The sequence below is a fragment of the Oncorhynchus nerka genome, linkage group LG3 (assembly GCF_034236695.1).
Source record: "Oncorhynchus nerka isolate Pitt River linkage group LG3, Oner_Uvic_2.0, whole genome shotgun sequence".
Classification (NCBI taxonomy): Eukaryota; Metazoa; Chordata; class Actinopteri; order Salmoniformes; family Salmonidae; genus Oncorhynchus; species Oncorhynchus nerka.
In genome coordinates, this window is record NC_088398.1 from 77,630,391 (window position 1) to 77,655,966 (window position 25,576).

The following is a 25,576-nucleotide window of genomic DNA, read 5'->3' on the forward strand; positions in this document are numbered from 1 at the left end:
ACACACACACACACACACACACACACACACACACACACACACACACACACACACACACACACACACACACACATACACACACACACACACACACTATATGTTCACCACCTGGCCAGCCAAACAAACAGTGATTTACCCTGCCTGATAGTCACTGACAGAAAGCTTCAAGGAATATACAGTGAATAGTGAGCACATTGCAGCTTCAGATAAAGAACATTGCGATATGGAAATATGTAATTAAACTAGGATTTATACAAGCTGAACATGCCAGTTTGTAAAATGTGGAAAATCCCAATTAAAATGGAATAAGAATAGTAATGTGTCGTGTAGAATATGTAATATGTATCAGTAATCAAAACACATTCCATGGAATATCTTTGAAAGTAAAAGAGTACAAATATGTGCTGTGTACCTCTGATTTTCCAAGGTTCTCAGCCGTGTACCTCGAGGTGGTGAAATTCAATATAAACCATGAAATGTAAAGTCAACCTAATTGGATTGCAACATCCATCACAGAGGTCTACCAACACAGAGTGAAGGGCCCCGCTCTTCACACCCATAACGTTAGAACTGATTTCAAATAGACTCTGACGGCATTATGAAACCTTTTTTTTCAGTTCAGGAGCTCAAGTCCTATCTCTCTCTCATTTTAATTAGCTTGTGTTCTGTTGCTATGATCTGCCAGGAGAAGATGTACTTTGAGACAGGTGCTTTACACACTTGTTAATGATTCATTAGTCGGGGTAGGTATTGATCAGAGACGGTATGTAATGTATACGTTGGAAAAGGGAAAAGGGCAGGTTAGTAGGAGGATTGGCTCGACGCCATTGGATGGCTCGGCAGCAGCAGGGAGGCCTGTGGCCTGGAGATGGCGTTCTCTCCCCTGGTTTTAAATACATTGATTCTGACGGCACTGGCACCATTTGATCCTGGCACCATTTGATCGTCTTGTAAATTCTCACAATTGTAAAAAAAAAAAAAAAATTGTGTGGATTATTTGTGCTACAAACGTGTCTGGAAATATTCTTTAGTGATGCTTGTTATTATACTCTTTGACACTGAATACCTGCTTGTTGCTTGCCCCCCAAGTGGCACTGCATCTCAGTGCCAGAGGTGTCACTACAGTCCCTGGTTCAAATCCAGGCTGCATCACATCCGGCCATGATTGGCAGTCCCATATGGCGGTGCACAATTGGCCCAGCGTCGACCGGGTTTGGCTGTGGTAGGCTGTCATTGTAAATAAGAATTTGTTCGTAACTGACATGCCTAGTTAAATAAAGGTTCAATTAAAAAAATCACAATTGAACAGCTATTTTTTGAGGATGCGTCTGAGTTGATGGTAGTGTCTGTGTCATAGAAACAATGCTCTTTCAACAGATGAACAAAGAAGATTCACATTTCACTCCTCTGAAAAGAACATGACTTCACAAAGCTACAAAATACTAATTGTGACTAGAATCATTCTTTGAAGAAGAGGGAACTAGTTTTACAATGGGATTGGAGTAGAGGAGGGTTTGGGATGTTTACAGGACGATTTGTTCTAGAATAGAAGCGTCTCTTCTCATCTGTATTTTACAACAACACAGTGTTTCTCTCTAAAGGTCTTTATAGATGGAGCCTTCGGTGGCCAACATAAAGAAATCCTAGAAACATGTTTGCATCCTCATTAATGCATTTGTTTCTATCCATTCAATTGAGCCATAATAGACAAATACATTTTTCACAAAAATAATTAATTTAACACCACACTTGTGTTAAGCATTTCATTACAATAATTGATCTTTGTTTTTACGTTTTCCTTGATGTATAAACATTGCATGCAACACACATTTTAGGAATAGCAAATTAGATTCTTCCATTGTAGCTAACTTGCATGTTTACAACAAGACACAAGCTAGCCACAGACAAAGAGAATTAGCTAAACCATATGAGGACTAAGGGAAGAACTATAAAATGTGACAGAATGTGTGGTGTTACTCTGAATAGTATGCACAGCATTTGGCCAGTTGTATTGCGTTGGAGGCTGGCAGGGATGATCTGTGTTTTGGAGCTATGTGGACCCTGTGCCACACTACAGGACTCAGGAGACAACAGAGATCAGTAGCCCGGCTACAGAGACCACTAGCCAGGCTACAGAGACCACTAGTCAGGCTACAGAGACCACTAGTCAGGCTACAGAGACCACTAGCCAGGCAAAATAATCCACTAGTCAGGCTACAGAGACCAATAGTCAGGCTACAGAGACCACTAGTCAGGCTACAGAGACCACTAGCCAGGCCACAGAGACCAATAGCCAGGCTACAGAGACGACTAGCCAGGCTACAGAGACCACTAGCCAGGCCAAGGAATACACTAGTCAGGCTACAGAGACCACTAGCCAGGCTACAGAGACCACTAGCCAGGCTACAGAGACCACTAGCCAGGCCAAAGAGTCCACTAGCCAGGCTACAGAGTCCACTAGCCAGGCTACAGAGACCACTAGCCAGGCTACAGAGACCACTAGCCAGGCCAAAGAGACCACTAGCCAGGCTACAGAGTCCACTAGTCAGTCCAAAGAGTCCACTAGTCAGGCCAAAGAGTCCACTAGCCAGGCCACAGAGACCACTAGCCAGGCCAAAGAGACCACTAGCCAGGCTACAGAGACCACTAGCCAGGCTACAGAGTCCACTAGTCAGGCCAAAGGGTCCACTAGTCAGGCTGATCTTCTGACACCTCCACATCTGTTGCTCTCTCACTCCCACCCATTTGTCCCACTGACCGGGGGGCTACAACACACGGTTGAGGGATAAGCTTTAGCTTTATCTGGCTTTCAGACAGCCCAAATGGCTTACATTAAACATGGCCATTGCATATAACACATGGCCTCCCGTGGCCCGAGGAGTGACATGTATACCCCCACTTAATAGACCATTTGAGGTGACAAGTAAAATGAGGAAACTGATGAGGAGATGTCTTAGCCTGTTTTCAGCCATTGGAATAATTTAAGATGAATTAACTGACTGATTCAGTATATTCAGAATAATCAATCATGTTTTGCATATTCCTTTTTCAAATCGTTCAAATATAGATTTTGTTTTTGTTTTTGAATTTGTATTTATTTAAATAAACAGTCCCCACGGAATCATATTTTATACATGTCAGCATACTGTCAACAACCTGTCATTTGTTGGGCTGTCATGTCAGTAAACTATTCAGGGTATCAAATACAGACAAACTTAACAGACAAACACTGCTTTATTCATTTTAAACCAAACCAGACCAACACAGCATGAGCAGGAATACCTGAAAATGTTAAGCGTCTCATTGTATATGATGAAGTGGTAGCCTTACATCACCTGGCCTTGGCAAGGACACCGGTATAGAGCAGTATGAAACGTAGCTAACAGGAATGCTATCCAAAAGGTTGTTATTTATATTCTGTTCAGGGACATTTTCTCCCAGTGACATATGCTAAAGGATTAATGCCTACGGTGTCACCAAAAGCCTGGTGCTGTGCCACGCCATCTTGGCTGTTCGGGCATTGTAAAAAAACACATTACAAGGTGGAGGAAGAAAGCAGGTTTGCTGTTTGAAGCCAAAACTGTCGTCAAATGGCCCATATTGGTCTCAGTGTTATTAGAGAGACAGAGTTCCTAAAATTTGCTACTATGATTATTGTGTTATGGCCTGCCAAGAAGAAGATTAACATTATTCTTAACTTTAATTAAAATCCCTTCAGTCTACAGCAGATGGTCTAACCCATGAATCTACTCTAATGCTCTTACTGTCACCACACAGGTCCTAATCAAGCTGTGATCTGCCTTAATCACCAGTCTTAAGTGGCAAACAAGTATCACTCCTAGGCTACTTTAAGAAATAAAAAAAAGGTGCTATGTAGAACCTAAAAGGGTTCTTCAGCTGTCCCCATAGGAGAACACTTTGAATAACCCTTTTAGGTTCCAGGTAGAACCCTTTTGGGTTCCATGTAAAACCCTTTCCACAGAAGGTTCTACCTGGAACCCAAAAGGGTTCTACCTGGAACTAGAAAGGGTTCTTCTAAGGGGACAGCCAAAGAACACTTTTGGAACCCTATTTTCTAACAGTGTAGTAATAGAGATCAGTGTCACGTGTCATGTGTTTTTAATCTGCATTATCTGGGTTACTGTGACCCAATGTAGCACGCCACCAGAACCTGCTACTGTGACCCAATGTAGCACGCCACCAGAACCTGCTACTGTGACCCAATGTAGCACGCCACCAGAACCTGTTACTGTGACCCAATGTAGCACGCCACCAGAACCTGCTACTGTGACCCAATGTAGCACGCCACCAGAACCTGTTACTGTGACCCAATGTAGCACGCCACCAGAACCTGCTACTGTGACCCAATGTAGCACGCCACCAGAACCTGCTACTGTGACCCAATGTAGCACGCCACCAGAACCTGCTACTGTGACCCAATGTAGCACGCCACCAGAACCTGTTACTGTGACCCAATGTAGCACGCCACCAGAACCTGCTACTGTGACCCAATGTAGCACGCCACCAGAACCTGTTACTGTGACCCAATGTAGCACGCCACCAGAACCTGCTACTGTGACCCAATGTAGCACGCCACCAGAACCTGCTACTGTGACCCAATGTAGCACGCCACCAGAACCTGCTACTGTGACCCAATGTAGCATGCCACCAGAACCTGTTACTGTGACCCAATATTTTTAAAATGTTTTTTATTTTACCCTTATTTAACTAGGCAAGTCAGTTAAGAACAAATTCTTATTTTCAATGACGGCCTAGGAACAGTGGGTTAACTGCCTGTTCAGGGGCAGAACGACAGATTCGTACCTTGTCAGCTCGGGGGTTTAAACTTGCAACCTTCCGGTTACTGGTCCAACACTCTAACCACTAGGCTACCCTGCCACCACCTTAGAACATAGGGTTCCTAAAGAGTTCCAAATGGGTTCTATGTGGAGGGATAGGGTTCTAACAATAACTGTTTTGATCAGAAGAACCTTTGAAGGAAGACAAAGGTTCTTTGGAAGGCAAAGGGTTCATCCAAACTATTTTTAGGAGAACGTCTGCTTTGATGATTATTTGGAAGGCAAGAAGAGTTCTGCATTGAACCATATATAATATTTCCCAGCATGCTCTATTGCAGTGAGATTTTCAGAATTGTTTGTTTTACTGTATTATCTGTGTTTTTGCATTTACATTGATTAGTTCATGTATTTTATGCTACACAAAAAATAAATAACATACATGTATCTGAACTAATCTAATTTGTTGGATTTATTGCACCAGTTACTGAGATGGTTGTTCCAGTTTAGAGGGATTGAGGTAGTCTCAGTATTTAATCTACCCTACCTTGGCAGTCATTCTGAAAGCATGTTTAGGTTGATTACAATTCCACCTGTTGGATATCCTAACTCTGGTTGGATTCCAATTGGAATTATACTTAACTTTGCCAGCCAGTATAATGTGACTTTCAGACCTGATGTGGCCTGAAAACCAGGAGATTCCTAACACCACTGTGTTATGGTATAACTATGACAAAGAAAGGCTTTGTGATATATGTTAGGTATTGTAATAAATCATAACATCTTTAAAGCTGGTTGGACTGTTCATAGAGGGTTCTAGGTAGAACCATATACAGGGGGTTCTTTGAAGAAAGGGTTCTACCCAGCACCAAAAATGGTTCCAAAGAACCGAAGAACACTGTATGGTTGTATTTAGCATATTTTTTTCTAGGAGTGTATGATGTTTTTTTTTTAAAGAATTGTGAGGTAAAATAAGGTTTTTGATTGATGACTTATAGTATTATGCAGACAACAGTTCCCCTGTTTAGTGTTTTGTCAGAATAAATTAATTGTTCCCTCACTGGTTTTGATCAAACATTAGGTTGATTCAATAATTGCTAGTCGTTAACCTTCGAAAAATATGGCCATGCGAAATTCCACAAGTACGCGTGAGTGGTAGATAAGATTAACTCCTAAGCCTCTTAGTGACAAACAACTAATTGGACACAAGTATCAATCAAACTCATTCACATTAGCCATGAAATCCTGGATTTCCACACCCGGTCAGTCTGGAGGCAAAAGAGAGTACTGGGTAGAGGGCTTCTGGTCTTCCCAGTCTGCCTGTCCTGGGTAGAGGGCTTATGGTCTTCCCAGTCTGCCTGTCCTGGGTAGAGGGCTTATGGTCTTCCCAGTCTGCCTGTTCCCAGTCTACCTGTCCTGGGTAGAGGGCTTCTGGTCTTCCCAGTCTGCCTGTTCCCAGTCTGCCTGTCCTGGGTAGAGGGCTTCTGGTCTTCCCAGTCTGCCTGTTCCCAGTCTGCCTGTCCTGGGTAGAGGGCTTCTGGTCTTCCCAGTCTGCCTGTTCCCAGTCTACCTGTCCTGAGTAGAGGGCTTCTGGTCTTCCCAGTCTGCCTGTTCCCAGTCTGCCTGTCCTGGGTAGAGTGCTTCTGGTCTACCCAGTCTGCCTGTTCCCAGTCTGACTGTCCTGGGTAGAGGGCCTCTAGTCTTCCCAGTCTGCCTGTCCTGGGTAGAGGGCCTCTGTCTGCCCAATCTGCCTGTCCTGGGTAGAGGGCTTCTGGTCTTCCCAGTCTGCCTGTTCCCAATCTGCCTGTCCTGGGTAGAGGGCCTCTGTCTGCCCAGTCTGCATGTCCTGAGTAGAGGGCTTCTGGTCTTCCCAGTCTGTCTGCTCCCAGTCTGCCTGTCCTGGGTAGAGGGCTTCTGGTCTACCCAGCCTGCCTGTTCCCAGTCTGATTGTCCTGGGTAGAGGGCCTATAGTCTTCCCAGTCTGCCTGTCCTGGGTAGAGGGCCTCTTGTCTGCCCAATCTGCCTGTCCTGGGTAGAGGGCTTCTGGTCTTCCCAGTCTGCCTGTTCCCAATCTGCCTGTCCTGGGTAGAGGGCCTCTGTCTGCCCAGTCTACCTGTTCCCAGTCTGCCTGTTCCCAGTCTACCTGTTCCCAGTCTGCCTGTCCTGGGTAGAGGGCCACTGTCTGCCCAGTCTGCCTGTCCTGGGTAGAGGGCCTCTGGTCTGCCCAGTCTGCCTGTCCTGGGTAGAGGGCTTCTGGTCTTCCCAGTCTGCCTGTTCCCAGTCTGCCTGTCCTGGGTAGAGGGCTTCTGGTCTTCCCAGTCTGCCTGTTCCCAATCTGCCTGTCCTGGGTAGAGGGCCTCTGTCTGCCCAGTCTACCTGTTCCCAGTCTGCCTGTTCCCAGTCTACCTGTTCCCAGTCTGCCTGTCCTGGGTAGAGGGCCACTGTCTGCCCAGTCTGCCTGTCCTGGGTAGAGGGCCTCTGGTCTGCCCAGTCTGCCTGTCCTGGGTAGAGGGCTTCTGGTCTTCCCAGTCTGCCTGTTCCCAGTCTACCTGTCCTGAGTAGAGGGCTTCTGGTCTTCCCAGTCTGCCTGTTCCCAGTCTGCCTGTCCTGGGTAGAGGGCTTCTGGTCTTCCCAGTCTGCCTGTTCCCAATCTGCCTGTCCTGGGTAGAGGGCCTCTGTCTGCCCAGTCTGCCTGTCCTGGGTAGAGGGCTTCTGGTCTACCCAGCCTGCCTGTTCCCAGTCTGATTGTCCTGGGTAGAGGGCCTCTAGTCTTCCCAGTCTGCCTGTCCTGGGTAGAGGGCCTCTTGTCTGCCCAATCTGCCTGTCCTGGGTAGAGGGCCTCTAGTCTTCCCAGTCTGCCTGTCCTGGGTAGAGGGCCTCTTGTCTGCCCAATCTGCTTGTCCTGGGTAGAGGGCTTCTGGTCTTCCCAGTCTGCCTGTTCCCAATCTGCCTGTCCTGGGTAGAGGGCCTCTGTCTGCCCAGTCTACCTGTTCCCAGTCTGCCTGTTCCCAGTCTACCTGTTCCCAGTCTGCCTGTCCTGGGTAGAGGGCCACTGTCTGCCCAGTCTGCCTGTCCTGGGTAGAGGGCCTCTGGTCTGCCCAGTCTGCCTGTCCTGGGTAGAGGGCTTCTGGTCTTCCCAGTCTGCCTGTTCCCAGTCTGCCTGTCCTGGGTAGAGGGCTTCTGGTCTTCCCAGTCTGCCTGTTCCCAATCTGCCTGTCCTGGGTAGAGGGCCTCTGTCTGCCCAGTCTACCTGTTCCCAGTCTGCCTGTTCCCAGTCTACCTGTTCCCAGTCTGCCTGTCCTGGGTAGAGGGCCACTGTCTGCCCAGTCTGCCTGTCCTGGGTAGAGGGCCTCTGGTCTGCCCAGTCTGCCTGTCCTGGGTAGAGGGCTTCTGGTCTTCCCAGTCTGCCTGTTCCCAGTCTACCTGTCCTGAGTAGAGGGCTTCTGGTCTTCCCAGTCTGCCTGTTCCCAGTCTGCCTGTCCTGGGTAGAGGGCTTCTGGTCTTCCCAGTCTGCCTGTTCCCAATCTGCCTGTCCTGGGTAGAGGGCCTCTGTCTGCCCAGTCTGCCTGTCCTGGGTAGAGGGCTTCTGGTCTACCCAGCCTGCCTGTTCCCAGTCTGATTGTCCTGGGTAGAGGGCCTCTAGTCTTCCCAGTCTGCCTGTCCTGGGTAGAGGGCCTCTTGTCTGCCCAATCTGCCTGTCCTGGGTAGAGGGCCTCTAGTCTTCCCAGTCTGCCTGTCCTGGGTAGAGGGCCTCTTGTCTGCCCAATCTGCTTGTCCTGGGTAGAGGGCTTCTGGTCTTCCCAGTCTGCCTGTTCCCAATCTGCCTGTCCTGGGTAGAGGGCCTCTGGTCTGCCCAGTCTGCCTGTCCTGGGTAGAGGGCCTCTGGTCTGCCCAGTCTGCCTGTCCTGGGTAGAGGGCCTCTGTCTGCCCAGTCTGCCTGTCCTGGGTAGAGGGCCTCTGGTCTGCCCAGTCTGCCTGTCCTGGGTAGAGGGCCTCTGGTCTGCCCAGTCTGCCTGTCCTGGGTAGAGGGCCTCTGGTCTGCCCAGTCTGCCTGTCCTGGGTAGAGGGCCTCTGGTCTGCCCAGTCTGCCTGTGCTGGGTAGAGGGCCTCTGGTCTGCCCAGTCTGCCTGTCCTGGGTAGAGGGCCTCTGTCTGCCCAGTCTGCATGGAGAGGAAAGACGTTATCTGCAATCTCTTCCAATGCTCCCAAAACTCAAACATGTTTATTCACACAAATGTAAACATGTTTTCTTTGACTATCATTCGTTATTTAGTACTTTAATTATTCATGAAAAGACACACTAACGTACACTGTACAGTAGACTCAATTAATACTGTATAACAATATTATGCCTTGCAATTGTACAAGTTAACGTAAGTCCGGAGCACCTTTACACATTTCTTCACATGTTAATCAAAATGACTCCTTCAGTTCTGTTGGTGAGTTAGCTTCAGCGGTGGTGGGAGTATAGCCCGAGAACAATTCCCGTGAATCTGTCAAATTCGTTCAGTTAGCAAGTTATGACAGCCTTTGGTTATTGCATTCCTCTCCTCTCTGTTACTATGGATGAACCATGAGCACAGTGCAATATTATAACATCACTAATCACAGATCAGACTGTGCATGAGCTTATTTCAGAAGCTTACTGACAGTCTTTCAGGGTATTGTTTGTTAATGGAGAATCAAACAATGGGCTTAGAAGCTCCAGTCGAGTCCCATACGAGGGCCCATGTGATGGACAGTATAAACACAGCATGGACTAAGACTGTGAGTTCAATGGAACTAGTAGATCAATATATGTCATTGAAATATTTGCACAAGACAGGTTATAATATTGATGTATCATTTATATGAACTTGTTGAAACAATATGTGCAAAGATGAGATGGCAAGTCACTTGTAGCTGTGAGCTCAATTCAACTGAACCAGCATCTCTGTGAGCTCAATTCAACTGAACCAGCATCTCTGTGAGCTCAATACAACCGAACCAGCATCTATATGAGCTCAATTCAACAGAACCAGCATCTACATGAGCTCAATTCAACTGAACCAGCATCTCTGTGAGCTCAATTCAACTGAACCAGCATCTCTACGAGCTCAAGTCAACTGAACCAGCAACTACATGAGCTCAATTCAATTGAACCAGCATCTCTGTGAGCTCAATTCAACTGAACCAGCATCTCTGTGAGCTCAATTCAACTGAACCAGCATCTCTACGAGCTCAATTCAACTTAACCAGCATCTCTGTAAGCTCAAGTCAACTGAACCAGCATTTCTGTGAGCTCAATTCAAATGAGCCAGCATCTCTACGAGCTCAATTCAACTGAACCAGCATCTCTGTGAGCTCAATTCAACTTAACCAGCATCTCTGTGAACTCAATTCAAATGAACCAGCATCTCGATGAGCTCAATTCAACTGAATTAGCATCTCTATGCTTGCACAGTATATATATATTTTCCCATCTTCAAATAAAATAAAATGACATACTAATGGTTTCAGGTACTGTAAAAACTTCTCAGATTTTTCATAATAAGTTTTTCAGTTTTCAGAATAAGCAGTTTTTATGTGAGTGAGCAGACACTGCTGTAGTCATTGGTATGGGAGGTTCAGTTTTGATGTGAGTGAGCAGACACTGCTGTAGTCATTGGTATGGGAGGTTCAGTTTTGATGTGAGTGAGCAGACACTGCTGTAGTCATTGGTATGGGAGGTTCAGTTTTGATGTGAGTGAGCAGACACTGCTGTAGTCATTGGTATGGGAGGTTCAGTTTTGATGTGAATGAGCAGACACTGCTGTAGTCATTGGTATGGGAGGTTCAGTTTTGATGTGAGTGAGCAGACACTGCTGTAGTCATTGGTATGGGAGGTTCAGTTTTGATGTGAGTGAGCAGACACTGCTGTAGTCATTGGTATGGGAGGTTCAGTTTTGATGTGAGTGAGCAGACACTGCTGTAGTCATTGGTATGGGAGGTTCAGTTTTTATGTGAGTGAGCAGACACTGCTGTAGTCATTGGCATGGGAGGTTCAGTTTTGATGTGAGTGAGCAGACACTGCTGTAGTCATTGGCATGGGAGGTTCAGTTTTGATGTGAGTGAGCAGACACTGCTGTAGTCATTGGTATGGGAGGTTCAGTTTTTATGTGAGTGAGCAGACACTGCTGTAGTCATTGGCATGGGATGTTCAGTTTTGATGTGAGTGAGCAGACACTGCTGTAGTCATTGGTATGGGAGGTTCAGTTTTGATGTGAGTGAGCAGACACTGCTGTAGTCATTGGCATGGGAGGTTCAGTTTTGATGTGAGTGAGCAGACACTGCTGTACTCATTGGTATGGGAGGTTCAGTTTTGATGTGAGTGAGCAGACACTGCTGTAGTCATTGGCATGGGAGGTTCAGTTTTGATGTGAGTGAGCAGACACTGCTGTACTCATTGGTATGGGAGGTTCAGTTTTGATGTGAGTGAGCAGACACTGCTGTAGTCATTGGCATGGGAGGTTCAGTTTTGATGTGAGTGAGCAGACACTGCTGTAGTCATTGGCATGGGAGGTTCAGTTTTGATGTGAGTGAGCAGACACTGCTGTAGTCATTGGTATGGGAGGTTCAGTTTTGATGTGAGTGAGCAGACACTGCTGTAGTCATTGGCATGGGAGGTTCAGTTTTGATGTGAGTGAGCAGACACTGCTGTACTCATTGGTATGGGAGGTTCAGTTTTGATGTGAGTGAGCAGACACTGCTGTAGTCATTGGTATGGGAGGTTCAGTTTTTATGTGAGTGAGCAGACACTGCTGTAGTCATTGGCATGGGAGGTTCAGTTTTGATGTGAGTGAGCAGACACTGCTGTAGTCATTGGCATGGGAGGTTCAGTTTTGATGTGAGTGAGCAGACACTGCTGTAGTCATTGGTATGGGAGGTTCAGTTTTGATGTGAGTGAGCAGACACTGCTGTAGTCATTGGCATGGGAGGTTCAGTTTTGATGTGAGTGAGCAGACACTGCTGTAGTCATTGGTATGGGAGGTTCAGTTTTGATGTGAGTGAGCAGACACTGCTGTAGTCATTGGCATGGGAGGTTCAGTTTTGATGTGAGTGAGCAGACACTGCTGTAGTCATTGGTATGGGAGGTTCAGTTTTGATGTGAGTGAGCAGACACTGCTGTAGTCATTGGTATGGGAGGTTCAGTTTTGATGTGAGTGAGCAGACACTGCTGTAGTCATTGGTATGGGAGGTTCAGTTTTGATGTGAGTGAGCAGACACTGCTGTAGTCATTGGTATGGGAGGTTCCGTTTTTATGTGAGTGAGCAGACACTGCTGTAGTCATTGGAATGGGAGGTTCAGTTTTGATGTGAGTGAGCAGACACTGCTGTAGTCATTGGTATGGGAGGTTCAGTTTTGATGTGAGTGAGCAGACACTGCTGTAGTCATTGGTATGGGAGGTTCAGTTTTGATTGAATTCCAGCCAGTTTAATTGATGGTGCAGTTGACAGCTAAAACCAGCCTCAAGCTATCACATTCTCTAATGTAGACTACCTCATGCTAAATTCTTCACCTCTTTTAACCAGAGTCAGTAGACCAACAAATGCTTAATGCCCCGGTGACTCTTTTTAAGTGTGTCGTTTTTAACGCCTTCCTGCGCCTGCTCCATTGGGTGGCTCAGACAGATTTAGCTGCAACTTAAGAGGAAGGTGTCAGTCAGGCCTGAGCCCTTTGAAGCCAAAAACAGTCTATTTCTTTTTTTAAATCAACACACACTAATCACCCATATGTTTGTCAACAGACAGTTTAAAACTTCACATGAATGCAGTTCTGGTAGACTACTAGTAGACTATGCCCCAATTATTGTTGTGGGCTAGTGTAACTATGTGACTATTCTCATGTTGAATTAAAGTGGGCTCGCGAGTGGCGCAGCGGTCTAAGGCACTGCATCTCAGTGCTAGAGGCGTCACTACAGACTCTGGTTTGATTCCAGGCTGTATCACAACCGGGCCATGATTGAGAGTCCCATAGGGTGGGGCACAATTGGCCCAGTGTCGTCCGGGTTATGGTTTGGCCGGGGTAGCCCATCAAAATTAAATAAGAATTAGTTCTTAAACTGACTTGCCTATTTAAAACTTTTTAAAATAAAGGTAGACTTGTTTAAGAAATTCTTTCAACCTCGTATTATGTACAGCACCATACCAGTGTGTAAATATGCGAAAAGTATGCATTTATAAGTTCTTCTAGTTATGAGGATTAGAAGAAAGGTTCTAAATCAAGTTAATTTCTAATTGATTTTGATCTCATACGGTTTGAAAATCACTGTTTTATTATGTTAATACTTTTGATGACATCATCCTTTTTAATGTTACATTTCATTTTCACATATATAGAATCCGGTATGGTGCTGGAGATAATGAATGTAAGGTTGAAAATGGCTTTTTGAGTATTACAATTGGTGGCTTACAACATAAAAGTACTAAAATGCCATAATATTATTGGGTAGTTAATACATGGTGAACAAAGTATTCAGCGTATTTACAGTGAATACATGGTACATATATTTTAGGTAAACGGTGTTGATGATGATTTTTTTTCTGTATTCATAAACAACAAAATCAACATTGGTTGATTACGAGAAGAAGATATCCTATGAACTGAAAATTAAAGCATCCGATTTAGGCACCAACACATCAGTCTAAAATAACCTCTGAATGAAAGTCATTTATTCAGATGGGAAAAGCCCAACTGGGTTAAAGATAAGAGCGTCTGCTAAATGACTTAAATGTAAATGTAAATGTATTGAAGAAATGCTAATATACATGCTAATACACATGCTAATATGCATGCTAATATACATGCTAATACACATGCTAATATGCATGCTAATACACATGCTAATATGCATGCTAATATACATGCTAATACACATGCTAATATGCATGCTAATATACATGCTTCACTGTAAGGAAGTTTTTTTCTTACCATTACCAAATGACATTACCACACTCTAAAAAATGCTGGGTTGTTTGTTTGACCCGACAGCTGGGTTGAAGGAGTTGGGCTGATTTCTTAAAAATAAAATAAAATAGAGCAAGAATAGGTTGGTGAAGAAGGGTTATTGAGAGATGACCCAGTGGGTCTGATCAGAAGACTGGAGGTGTAGTTTAGTAGGGATGTGGCTTTCAGATAGTTCAGTTTAGCCACCTGTGAGAGTAGTCATCTGTTCTGTTGTATAGTTATCACATGTTAAGTTTAAACATGAACTTTGTTGTCGCTTCAATGAGGTTTGCAGAATTGTATGAGTTCCCTAAAAACCTGCAAATCCCATTGTTAGATTAGATACCACTTTATTAAAATAGTAAAAAATAATCTTAATATTCTAGAAAATTGTGTAAAATGCAGCAACAAAAATGTTTTACATGATGAACAGGAATTACATTTACTCTCACGGGTGGTCAATAAGATCTATCTGAAAGCCACACCCCTTAATAAACCATGTCTCCTGATAATAACCTAAGGATTACATTTAAAAAGACAGAGCTGCTAGGTCAACCCAGCATTAAAGTATAAAACACCCAACTAATGGTTAAATTAACCCAGGTTTGGGTAATCCCAACAACCCAACATGTTGGGTTATTCACCCAACCCAATTGGTTGGTTCAAAAATAACTCAGCATGTGTTCTGTCCAATATCCACTGCTGGGTTACCAAAGAACCCAAATCAGGTTGTTTTTAGCCCAGCATTTTTTAGAGTGCACTGTATTTAAAAAGACCATTTGCACGCTGTCGAGGAGAAGAGTGGTAGCAATTGGCGCCAGCTGGAAAGCAAACGCGCCCCATTTGGCTGGCCAGTTCAATGCCATTGGTCGGTGAGTCAACTAATTTGCATAAATCAAGGTTTATAGATCAACGCTCTCTTTAGACCACATCCAATCCAGTTGCTCGTGGCAAGGGAGCTCAACATCACAACAAGTTTACTTGCAGCTCGCTTTCTTTATGACGTTTTCTGTCATCATCATTGCACTTTAAAATGGGTTTCTGCGGGTTTCGAGGAGTTGGAGAGTGCGTGGTGTTTGCTATTCTGTTCTACTCGGTTCAGTCTACGACTACAAGGTACTACACATATGAAGAGGATGCGCCCGGGACAGAGATTGGAAATCTGTCTCAGGATTTAAAGATAGACCCAGCTGAGGACCCTCAAACATCTTTCCGCTTCATGCAGGAGAACAATTCGTGTGTGATTCAAATGAGGGAGATTGATGGACTTTTAACTGTTGGGGAAACAATTGACCGGGAGCAGCTGTGCCCTAGGTCCCCGCGGTGTTTTGTCACCTTCGACATAGTTGCCTTCTCCAAAGAAAAGTTTCAGCTGATTCACGTAGAGATCGAGGTAAGGGACATAAACGACAATTCACCCCAGTTTCTCCACAACGAGACGACCCTTGAAATATCCGAGAATGTTCAGCTGGACTCCCGATTCCCGTTGGACATCGCTGTTGACCATGATGTCGGCAATAACTACATCCAAAGTTACCATATCTCTCCCTCCAGCCATTTCATAGTTGATGTGCGAAGCAGGGAGGATGGAGTGAAGTATGCTGAACTTGTGCTTGTGAAAGCTATGGATAGAGAGGCTGAAGATTCCTATACAGTTGAAGTGACGGCAACAGATGGCGGAGAGCCACCCAGGTCCGGATCAATGACTGTTCATATCAAAGTGCTAGATTTTAATGACAACAGCCCAACGTTTGAGCACAACTCACTAAAAGTTGAACTTTATGAGGATTCTCCTGTAGGTTACCAAGTGCTTAAGGTGCATGCGTTTGATCTAGATGCTGGTATCAATGGCGAGGTAGTGTATGGATTTGTAGAAGACACATCATCTGAAGCAATGCGTATTTTTAATATAGACCGGATTTCCGGTGCTGTAACTTTAAAAACATTGGTTGATTACGAGAAGAAGATATCCTATGAACTGAAAATTAAAGCATCCGATTTAGGCACTAATTCTATTCCATCGACTTGCAAAGTGGTTGTTGATGTCGTAGATGTAAATGATAACGCACCAGAAATCACCATCAAGCCAAAGACCTCGACGAGTGACGATGTGGCTTACATCACGGAGGCCGCAGCGGAGGAAAGTTTTGTGGCGCTAATCAGCACCTCGGACAGCGACTCTGGCTCGAACGGTTACGTGCGCAGTAGCCTACACGGGCACGAACATTTCAAGTTACAACAGGCCTACGGGGACAGTTTTATGATTGTAACAACCACCACTTTAGATAGAGAAACGATCCCAGAGTATAACCTCACTGTGGTGGCTGAAGACCTTGGAACTCCTCCTTTCAAAACCATCAAGCAGTATACCATCAGAGTGACGGACGAGAACGACAACGCCCCCCTCTTCAGTAAATCCATTTATGAAGTTTCTGTCCTGGAAAATAATATTCCCGGGTCATATATAACTACTGTTGTAGCACGGGACCTTGATCGGGGTAAAAACGCCAAAGTGTCATATAAACTCATAGACTCCGAGGTTGTCGGGGATGCTTCCATTTCGACGTATGTGTCTATAGACCCAGTATCAGGGTCATTGTATAGCCTGAGATCTTTCGATTTTGAAACGCTCCAGCAGATTGAATTAACCATCCAGGCTGACGACAAGGGCTCACCTCAACTGTCAAGCACATCCGTGATCAGAATCAAAGTGGTTGATCAGAACGACAACTATCCCTATTTTACCTTTCCCGTTATGCTTAATGACTCTGCTGAAATTCCTCTTCCTGTCAATGCACCATTGGGGTATCTGGCACTACGGGTCCAAGGTCAGGATGAGGATGAGGGTATGAATGGTGAGCTCAGCTACAGAATCGTACAAGGTGACTCTAAGATATTTTCAATCAATAAAGACACTGGAGAAATAGCTTTAAAACAGGGTCTGGCCTCTGCTATTGGAGACGTGTTGGAAATCAAGATTGCACTGAGTGACAGTGGGAGATCCCCTCTCTCCAGCAGTGCCACCATTCACTTTGTTGTCTCAGACTTGCAGCTCTCAGACGACCAACTTGTCATTGTATTACGGTCAACTGATGAGGAAAGCGCAGGCTTGGATATTTCAGTAGTAGTAATCATTATACTCGGCGGGGGTTGTACTCTGCTGCTGATTGCCATAGCAATTGTTGTCATCACATGCAAACTGAACCAAGGAGGGAAGGACCATGACTCCAAGAGAGACGTGACTCACAGCCTGTTTGACTCCAGGCATCATCCCAGGCTCAACTCTGCAGAACCCAACATGTTCGGTGACCCAAGAGGTTTCCTCAATGAAAGGACTTCTTCATCTCTTGATGAGTCCAGCCTATATGAAGAGAAAAGTGGAGAGTTGGAGTCCCAGGTGGGTGAATAATTTGATTCCGTTTCAATAGTGTTTGTATACAACTGCACACATTAAAGTGTTGCACTACTCCTGATCCATGTAGCTGAAATTAATTCCCTTCCTGTTCTCTCGTGTTTGCTCTTTTAGATGTTCCTGCCTCCCAAGCCTTTCCAACCATCATCTGTGTGGCAAGGGGACAAATACTACCCGCAAATTAGGTAAGAATACCATCACATTGATCATATTTGGTATGACGTCCATTTTAATCACTATTATTATTTTTCTCCCAAGTTTTTGAATTTACATAACCAGTCACTGGAAGGTACTTAACATGCCGTATGCATACTTCATGTGATCACAGTGGTTGTCCAGTGAGAGGGGGTGGGAGGTTGCAGTGGGGGTGGGTGGGTGGGGGATGCTCATAAGAGAGAGGAGGGAAACAAAGCAAACATCAGTAGTCAGACACAGTAGTGCGGTGGCTAATATATTTGATTCTATTAGCAGTGGCTAATATATTTGATTATATTAGCAGTGGCTAATATGTTTGATTCTATTAGCAGTGGCTAATATGTTTGATTCTATTAGCAGTGGCTAATATGTTTGTTTCTATTAGCAGTGGCTAATATGTTTGATTCTATTAGCAGTGGCTAATATATTTGATTATATTAGCAGTGGCTAATATGTTTGATTCTATTAGCAGTGGCTAATATATTTGATTATATTAGCAGTGGCTAATATGTTTGATTCTATTAGCAGTGGCTAATATATTTGATTATATTAGCAGTGGCTAATATGTTTGATTCTATTAGCAGTGGCTAATATGTTTGATTCTATTAGCAGTGGCTAATATATTTGATTATATTAGCAGTGGCTAATATATTTGATTCTATTAGCAGTGGCTAATATGTTTGATTCTATTAGCAGTGGCTAATATGTTTGTTTCTATTAGCAGTGGCTAATATGTTTGATTCTATTATCAGTGGCTAATATATTTGATTCTATTATCAGTGGCTAATATATTTGATTATATTAGCAGTGGCTAATATGTTTGATTCTATTAGCAGTGGCTAATATATTTGATTCTATTAGCAGTGGCTAATATATTTGATTCTATTAGCAGTGGCTAATATATTTGATTCTATTAGCAGTGGCTAATATATTTGTTTCTATTAGCAGTGGCTAATATGTTTGTTTCTATTAGCAGTGGCTAATATGTTTGATTCTATTAGCAGTGGCTAATATATTTGTTTCTATTAGCAGTGGCTAATATGTTTGTTTCTATTAGCAGTGGCTAATATGTTTGATTCCATTAGCAGTGGCTAATATGTTTGTTTCTATTAGCAGTGGCTAATATGTTTGTTTCTATTAGCAGTGGCTAATATGTTTGATTCCATTAGCAGTGGCTAATATGTTTGATTCTATTAGCAGTGGCTAATATGTTTGTTTCTATTAGCAGTGGCTAATATGTTTGATTCCATTAGCAGTGGCTAATATGTTTGATTCTATTAGCAGTGGCTAATATGTTTGATTCTATTAGCAGTGGCTAATATGTTTGATTCTATTAGCAGTGGCTAATATGTTTGATTCTATTAGCAGTGGCTAATATGTTTGATTCTATTAGCAGTGGCTAATATGTTTGATTCTATTAGCAGTGTCTAATATATTTGATTCTATTAGCAGTGGCTAATATGTTTGATTCTATTAGCAGTGGCTAATATGTTTGATTCTATTAGCAGTGGCTAATATGTTTGTTTCTATTAGCAGTGGCATTGACCAGCAAAGCGTGAAGGACAGTGGAAAAGGAGACAGTGACTTCAATGACAGTGACTCTGACATCAGTGGGGATGGAGGCAAGAAGAACCTTCGCACCTTCCAGCCCTGGGCCAAAGGTGAGTTTACAACCTTCACAATTTAGTAGTGCAATTTTACAGTTCCTCGTAGCAGAATGATGAAGAGAACAGTTGACATTTTTATAGCTCTATATAGCACTGAAACTGCAGCGGTTTCCACTGTGTCGGGATAACTCGCCCCTTCCACCACCAAAGTGTAGAACCCACCTGGCTATGTAACCCAGCAACAGCGAATGACTCTCAGTCACTTTGATTCTTTACTCCTTGGGCTTGGAAAGTAATTCTGTATGGGTGTGTGTGTTCTATTTCAGGTTCATTCCACGCCACTAACACCCTCGCTGTGGATTGCCAAGGCACTTACTGTGTAATTCCAACCCAAAGCTTCCAGGCTCCCAGAGACAATGCATACACAATAGGTTTTATCCAAGCACCGGTCTACAACAATGCGCATGCCTATCCCCACTCCTGGAAAGACTCCGGCTACAACACAAGCATTCCTAAAGCAAGAAACACCATGCAGACATTCTCTAATCACACTGGCACCCTCCCATCTTACTTCACACATCAAAAGAGACAATCTCCTGCCGGACTTGATGAAATTCAGGAGCACAACCAAGATATTACTACAATGGCAACCATATCTGAAGTTGCCACCATTTTGTAAACCACCTGCTAAGTAAATATACAATTGGATTTGTATAGATACTGTAGTATTTAGCAGATACTGGTCAAAGTAGATAATGCAATATGGATGAAAAGGAACTTGACGTATAATGAGAACTGAATGTATATATTTTTTATTTGATTCAATTATGAAGATGTATATATTGATTTCTGTCTTATTGTATGAACATGTTTGTGAAAAATGTGTTTTGTTTTATGAATAAACACAATGTTGAAACAATGTGAGATGTGTCTTATGGTTTCCATGAGATAAGATAATTACACCATGCCTGTGGCCACACGAAGAACTTCACTCACATGTCTGGACTTTCTCATTAACTGATATATAATGTTTAATATGTGAATGATAAGCTATATAAACAAGCAATTTTTATTATATTTTGTTCATTATAATGGCTTACAGAAGAAACTGAATCAATATGCATCTAAGCAAAGTCCACTATGATGGCAAACAGTGTCCTACAAATATATTGTGCTAGTTTAGACAAAATCATCTGCAAATCCAATCATGTAGTCATGTTTATAGTAATCACATGTTAGCTCATTCTTACATAGTGCTACTATGATGCTTGGCACTCAATTCCCAGTGATATTCAAGCGATCGTCCTTTCATGCCATTGAAAAGCAGCAATGAACTTTAATTAAAGAGACGTCTGAGGTATACAACTTTACTTCAGGAAGAGAGGATCCTAACCACATCTCTTGACTTGTATCATCAGCACATTTCTGTCAAAGTAATTTTCAGCAGCTTTGTGTTTTCAGCAAAGACGTGCCATTCAAAATGAGTAGTCTATCAACATTACTTTGACACAAGAAAAGTGAGTTCATACTGTCAATAGAAATTCAAAATATTTATTAAAAGAAAAAACCATACATAATTCCATCATAGAAACATCCTTGGGGAAGTGGAATGCCTTTCTTGACTAACGTGCTTAGGAAGTGTACTTCACAGCGGATGTTTACACCACGGAATACGTTCCACGATAGAACCTGTTCACCGAAACATCTGCAGCAAACCTCTAGTTTTTGGTATATCAGTGTATTAAGATACATTTTCTTCTGTCAAGATAGTTTCCCTTCGTATTGTTCTATTGCGTCAGCTTTTGCTCGTGATGTTGTTGTTAAAGATGATGATGATCATAAGTTGTGTCTTCTGCATTTCGGTTGCCAGTCTTGTTAAGGTTCTGCCTCCTGTGTGCTGTTTTCACAGAATCTATCTGTTTAGGGCCGGCATCAAAGGAGCCTGCAATTTTCAAGAGCAAATACGACACCCAAGATTTTAAAAAGCTTACATAATCTAAATCTAGCCCTCTGAAGTTGATGCCCCGAAGGAAGAGAGGAAAAGGAGTGTTGCTTGAAGTTTTGGCAGGGAACCTACAGTGCAATGCTAGGACCATCCACTGGACAGGTCAATATTCATCAGCAAATCATCACTGTAGTTTTTTTCCATAGAACAAAGCTGAGACTATTATTAATCACAGTGAATTATATAAGATATATGAACACATTGCTTGGAATGTAATAGTGATTAGTTGCATATTTTCTAGGAAGCTCTCACAATTTACCACAATGCATTGCCTTCAGAACAGACTAATTCCATATCCACCGATTGTATGGTCAGGGAAGCCACCAAGAATTGTGTCCTTGTCCTTGGAGATTGAATATCTAGTGACAAAATTGAAACTCATGAATACCTTACTGCAAATAGCTTATATGTCATGACATTAGATACACATTGAACAAAATAAAGTCATGCCTTGTATCTGGCTACCAACTTGTGCCAGAACTCTATTTCCACAAGGGGGAAATGCATGTATCAATCAATAGACTATGAAATGGCTTACTTCACCGTTGCTTTAAAAAAAACTCAGCAAAAAAATAAAAGTCCTATTTTTCAGGACCCTGTCTTTCAAAGGTAATTCGTGAAAATCCAAATAACTTCACAGATCTTCATTGTAAAGGGTTTAAACAATGTTTCCCATGCTTCCCAACCATAAACAATTAATGAACATGCACCCGTGGAACGGTCGTTAAGACACTAATAGCTTACAGACGGTAGGCAATTAAGGTCACAGTTACGAAAACTTAGGACACTAAAGAGGCATTTCTACTGACTCTGAAAAACACCAAAAGAAAGATGCCCAGGGTCCCTGCTCATCTGTGCGAATGTGCCTTAGGCATGCTGCAAGGAGCCATGAGGACTGCAGATGTGGCCAGGGCAATAAATTGCAATGTCTGTACTGTGAGACGCCTCAGACAGTGCTACAGGGAGACAGGGCGGACAGCTGATTCTCCTCGTAGTGGCAGACCACATGTAACAACATCTGCACAGGATAGGTACATCCGAACATCACACCTGCAGGACAGGTACAGGATGGCAACAACAACAACAGCCATACTGCTCGTTCTGTGTGTGATTTCCTGCAAGACAGGAATGTCAGTGTTCTGCCATGACCAGCGAAGAGCCTGGATCTCAATCCCATTGAGCATGTCTGGGACCTGTTGGATGGGAGGGTAAGGGCTAGGGCCATTCTCCCCAGAAATGTCCGGGAACTTGCAGGTGCCTTGGTGGAAGAGTAGGGTAACATCTCGCTGCAAGAACCGGCCAATCTGGTGCAGTCCATGAGAAGGAGATGCACTGCAGTACTTAATGCAGCTGGTGGCCACACCAGATACTGACTGTTACTTTTGATTTTGATCCCCCTTTGTTCAGGTACAAATTATTCAATTTCTGTTAGTCACATGTCTGTGCATCTTGTTCAGCTTATGTCTCAGTTGTTGAATCGTGTTATGTTCATACAAATATTTTCACATCTTAAGATTGCTGAAAATATACGCATTTGACAGTGAGAGGACGGTTCATTTTTTGCTGAGTTTATTTTAGGTTAAAAAAGCTGCCCATCGACTCAATAACTTGTGCCATAAGGTTTGATCGACAGTGTTGAATGAGAAGGTCCATTATCAGAACACATTTGTGGATACATTTTTTTTGTGTGAATGTTAATATTATCTGTACAATCAGAAGCAGTGGTCTACTTTCAAGTTCTCACATACCTCACTCAGTAACAATAACTTACTGCAATATTCTGTTGGTCTCCCCACCAACATGAGATGTTACATAAAGCTTGCGCTGTGTTCACAACTTCATCATCGACAGATGAGCAGGAGTCACACAGGGCATAATGGCATTCAACTTCCGATGATGGCAGTTTATGTGCTGGCAGATTGCCAGTCTTTTTCATTCCTTTAGTAGTGTTGCAGTGGCCTCTTCTTTTCATCGCTTTGTAGGCCAAGGCCATCACTAGACTGAATCCTATCAGGAAGACAAAACTCCCCAATGGCAAATGTGCATAAAGATGGCATAACTCTGATATACAGTGCATTTGGAAAGTATTCAGACCCTTTTACTTTTTCCACATTATGTTACAGACTAATTCTCATCAGTCACACAATACCCCATAATGACAAAGCAAAAACACATTTTTTGAAATGTATACATTTTAGCAAATGTATAAATAAATTCAAAGATTAAATATCACATTTGCGTTAACATATTCAGACCCATTACTCAGTACTTTGTTGAAGCACCTTTGGCAGCGATTACAGCCTCAATTATTCTTGGTATGACGCTACAAGCTTGGCACACCTGTATTTGGGGAATTTCTCCCATTAATCTCTGCAGATCCTCTCAAGCTCTGTCAGGTTGGATGGCGAGTGTCGCTGCACAGCTATTTTCAGGTCTCTCCAAAGATGTTTCAATTCCGGGAACTTGTCCCGAAGCCACTACCTGCGTTGTCTTGGCTGTGTGCTTAGGGTCATTGTCCTGTTGTAAGGTTAACCTTCAGCTCATCTGAGGTCCTAAGTGATCTAGAGCAGGTTTTCATCAAGGGTGTCTTGGTACTTTGAACTGTTCATATTTCCCTCGATCTAGACTACTCTCCCAGTCCCTGCCGCTAAAAAACATGTCCACAGCATGATGCTGCCACCACCAGGCTTCACTGTAGGGACGGTGCCAGGTTTCCTCCAGACGTGACTCTATTTCTTGAACTGCACTGTTGGTTAAGGGCTTGCAAGTCAGCATGTCACGGTAAGGTCTACACCTGTTGGTTAAGGGCTTGTAAGTCAGCATTTCACTGTAAGGTCTACTACACCTGTTGGTTAAGGGCTTGTAAGTCAGCATGTCACGGGAAGGTCTACACCTGTTGGTTAAGGGCTTGTAAGTCAGCATTTCACTGTAAGGTCTACTACACCTGTTGGTTAAGGGCTTGTAAGTCAGCATTTCACTGTAAGGTCTACTACACCTGTTGGTTAAGGGCTTGTAAGTCAGCATTTCACTGTAAGGTCTACTACACCTGTTGGTTAAGGGCTTGTAAGTCAGCATTTCACTGTAAGGTCTACTACACCTGTTGGTTAAGGGCTTGTAAGTCAGCATTTCACTGTAAGGTCTACACTTGTTTTATTCAACGCATGTGACAAATACATTTTGATTTGTTTTGGTGTGTCCTTGTTCCCCAGAATGTTAATTTACTGAGTGGTTAGATGTTGTGTCCCCAGTCTGTTAATTTAGTGGCTAGATGGCGTATCCTCAGTCCCCAGTCTGTGGATGGATGATTAGATGGTGTGTTTCTGAGATACAGGTTTCTGGTTTGTGGTTAGATGGTGTGTTTCTGAGATACAGGTTCCTGGTTTGTGGTCAAATGGTGTGTTTCTGAGATACAGGTTCCTGGTTTGTGGTGAGATGGTGTGCTTCTGAGATTCTGGTTTGTGGTCAAATGGTGTGTTTCTGAGATACAGGTTCCTGGTTTGTGGTCAAATGGTGTGTTTCTGAGATACAGATTTCTGGTTTGTGGTTAGATGGTGTGCTTCTGAGATACAGGTTTCTGGTTTGTGGTCAAATGGTGTGTTTCTGAGATACAGGTTCATGGTTTGTGGTGAGATGGTGTGCTTCTGAGATACAGGTTTCTGGTTTGTGGTCAAATGGTGTGTTTCTGAGATACAGGTTCCCAGTCTGTTCGTTTACGGTGTGGTTAGATGGTGTGTTTTGGAGTTTCAAGTCCCCAGCCTGTTAATTTACTGTGAATAATTTGTTTGCATCCTCCAAGTTAAGGAATGTTAATTCTGCATTCAGTCCCTCATCAGCGTCTTGAGCTTTGAGCCTCAGCATAGGCATATCAGTTGACACATCAGGTGCCAAGAATGTGAATGCAGCTGCATTTACTAAACAAGGGGATGTTATCACTGGTTTGCTGTTATTTTGGTCCATATTTCTTATCCAAACTAAGGTTGTTTTGAATTGCACTAGGTATCCACAATCAATGGCCTGTACATGTGTAGGATCTTCATTTTGATCACCCTCTTGCAATAGAACTTTCCTGCAATGCAGAAAATGTTAAAATGATTATTGTCTGAAATATGATAACTTTGGATATAGTTTTGGCCAACATCTTGATCAGATAAAAGTGACCGAGTTGGGTGACATCTACACAACATACCCCCCTCTGAGTGGTACAGTACAAAGACAACGGCTATATAAAAATAAAAAAAATGGTCACCTTTATTTAACCAGGTAGGCCAGTTGAGAACCAGTTCTCATTTACAACTGCGACCTGGCTATCACTCACCACATGTCCCTGCAATAATTAACCTAATTACCTTAGTATCAGTCGACATAATTCTTGCTCTGTTTGCCAAATAAAAAATTCAAGGCTTTTAAAATATCCATATATTTGTGAATCATGGCATTAATCAAGTGTGATGAGTTTAAATGAGAAGCTCCTGTATAGTTTAAATTTCTATCCTTGTTTTGTTTGTCAGCAACTATGGTATTTAGGGTATGCTAATAGCTGCAGTACACATGAAGCAGGAATCTGGCTTTAACCACACTACATCCAGGCCAAGTCTTA

General features: G+C 43.3%; 1 protein-coding gene across 1 annotated transcript; it reads left to right on the forward strand.

Moving 5' to 3' along the window:
- Positions 1-14,715: 14,715 nt before the first annotated feature.
- On the forward strand, positions 14,716-19,885 carry LOC115121660 (protocadherin-8-like). Its single transcript, XM_029650773.2, has 4 exons — positions 14,716-17,157; positions 17,287-17,357; positions 18,901-19,028; positions 19,301-19,885. The coding sequence occupies exons 1-4, from the start codon at positions 14,794-14,796 to the stop codon at positions 19,651-19,653; spliced, it is 2,916 nt and encodes a 971-aa protein (XP_029506633.1). The 5' UTR covers positions 14,716-14,793; the 3' UTR covers positions 19,654-19,885.
- The last annotated feature ends 5,691 nt before the right edge of the window (positions 19,886-25,576 follow it).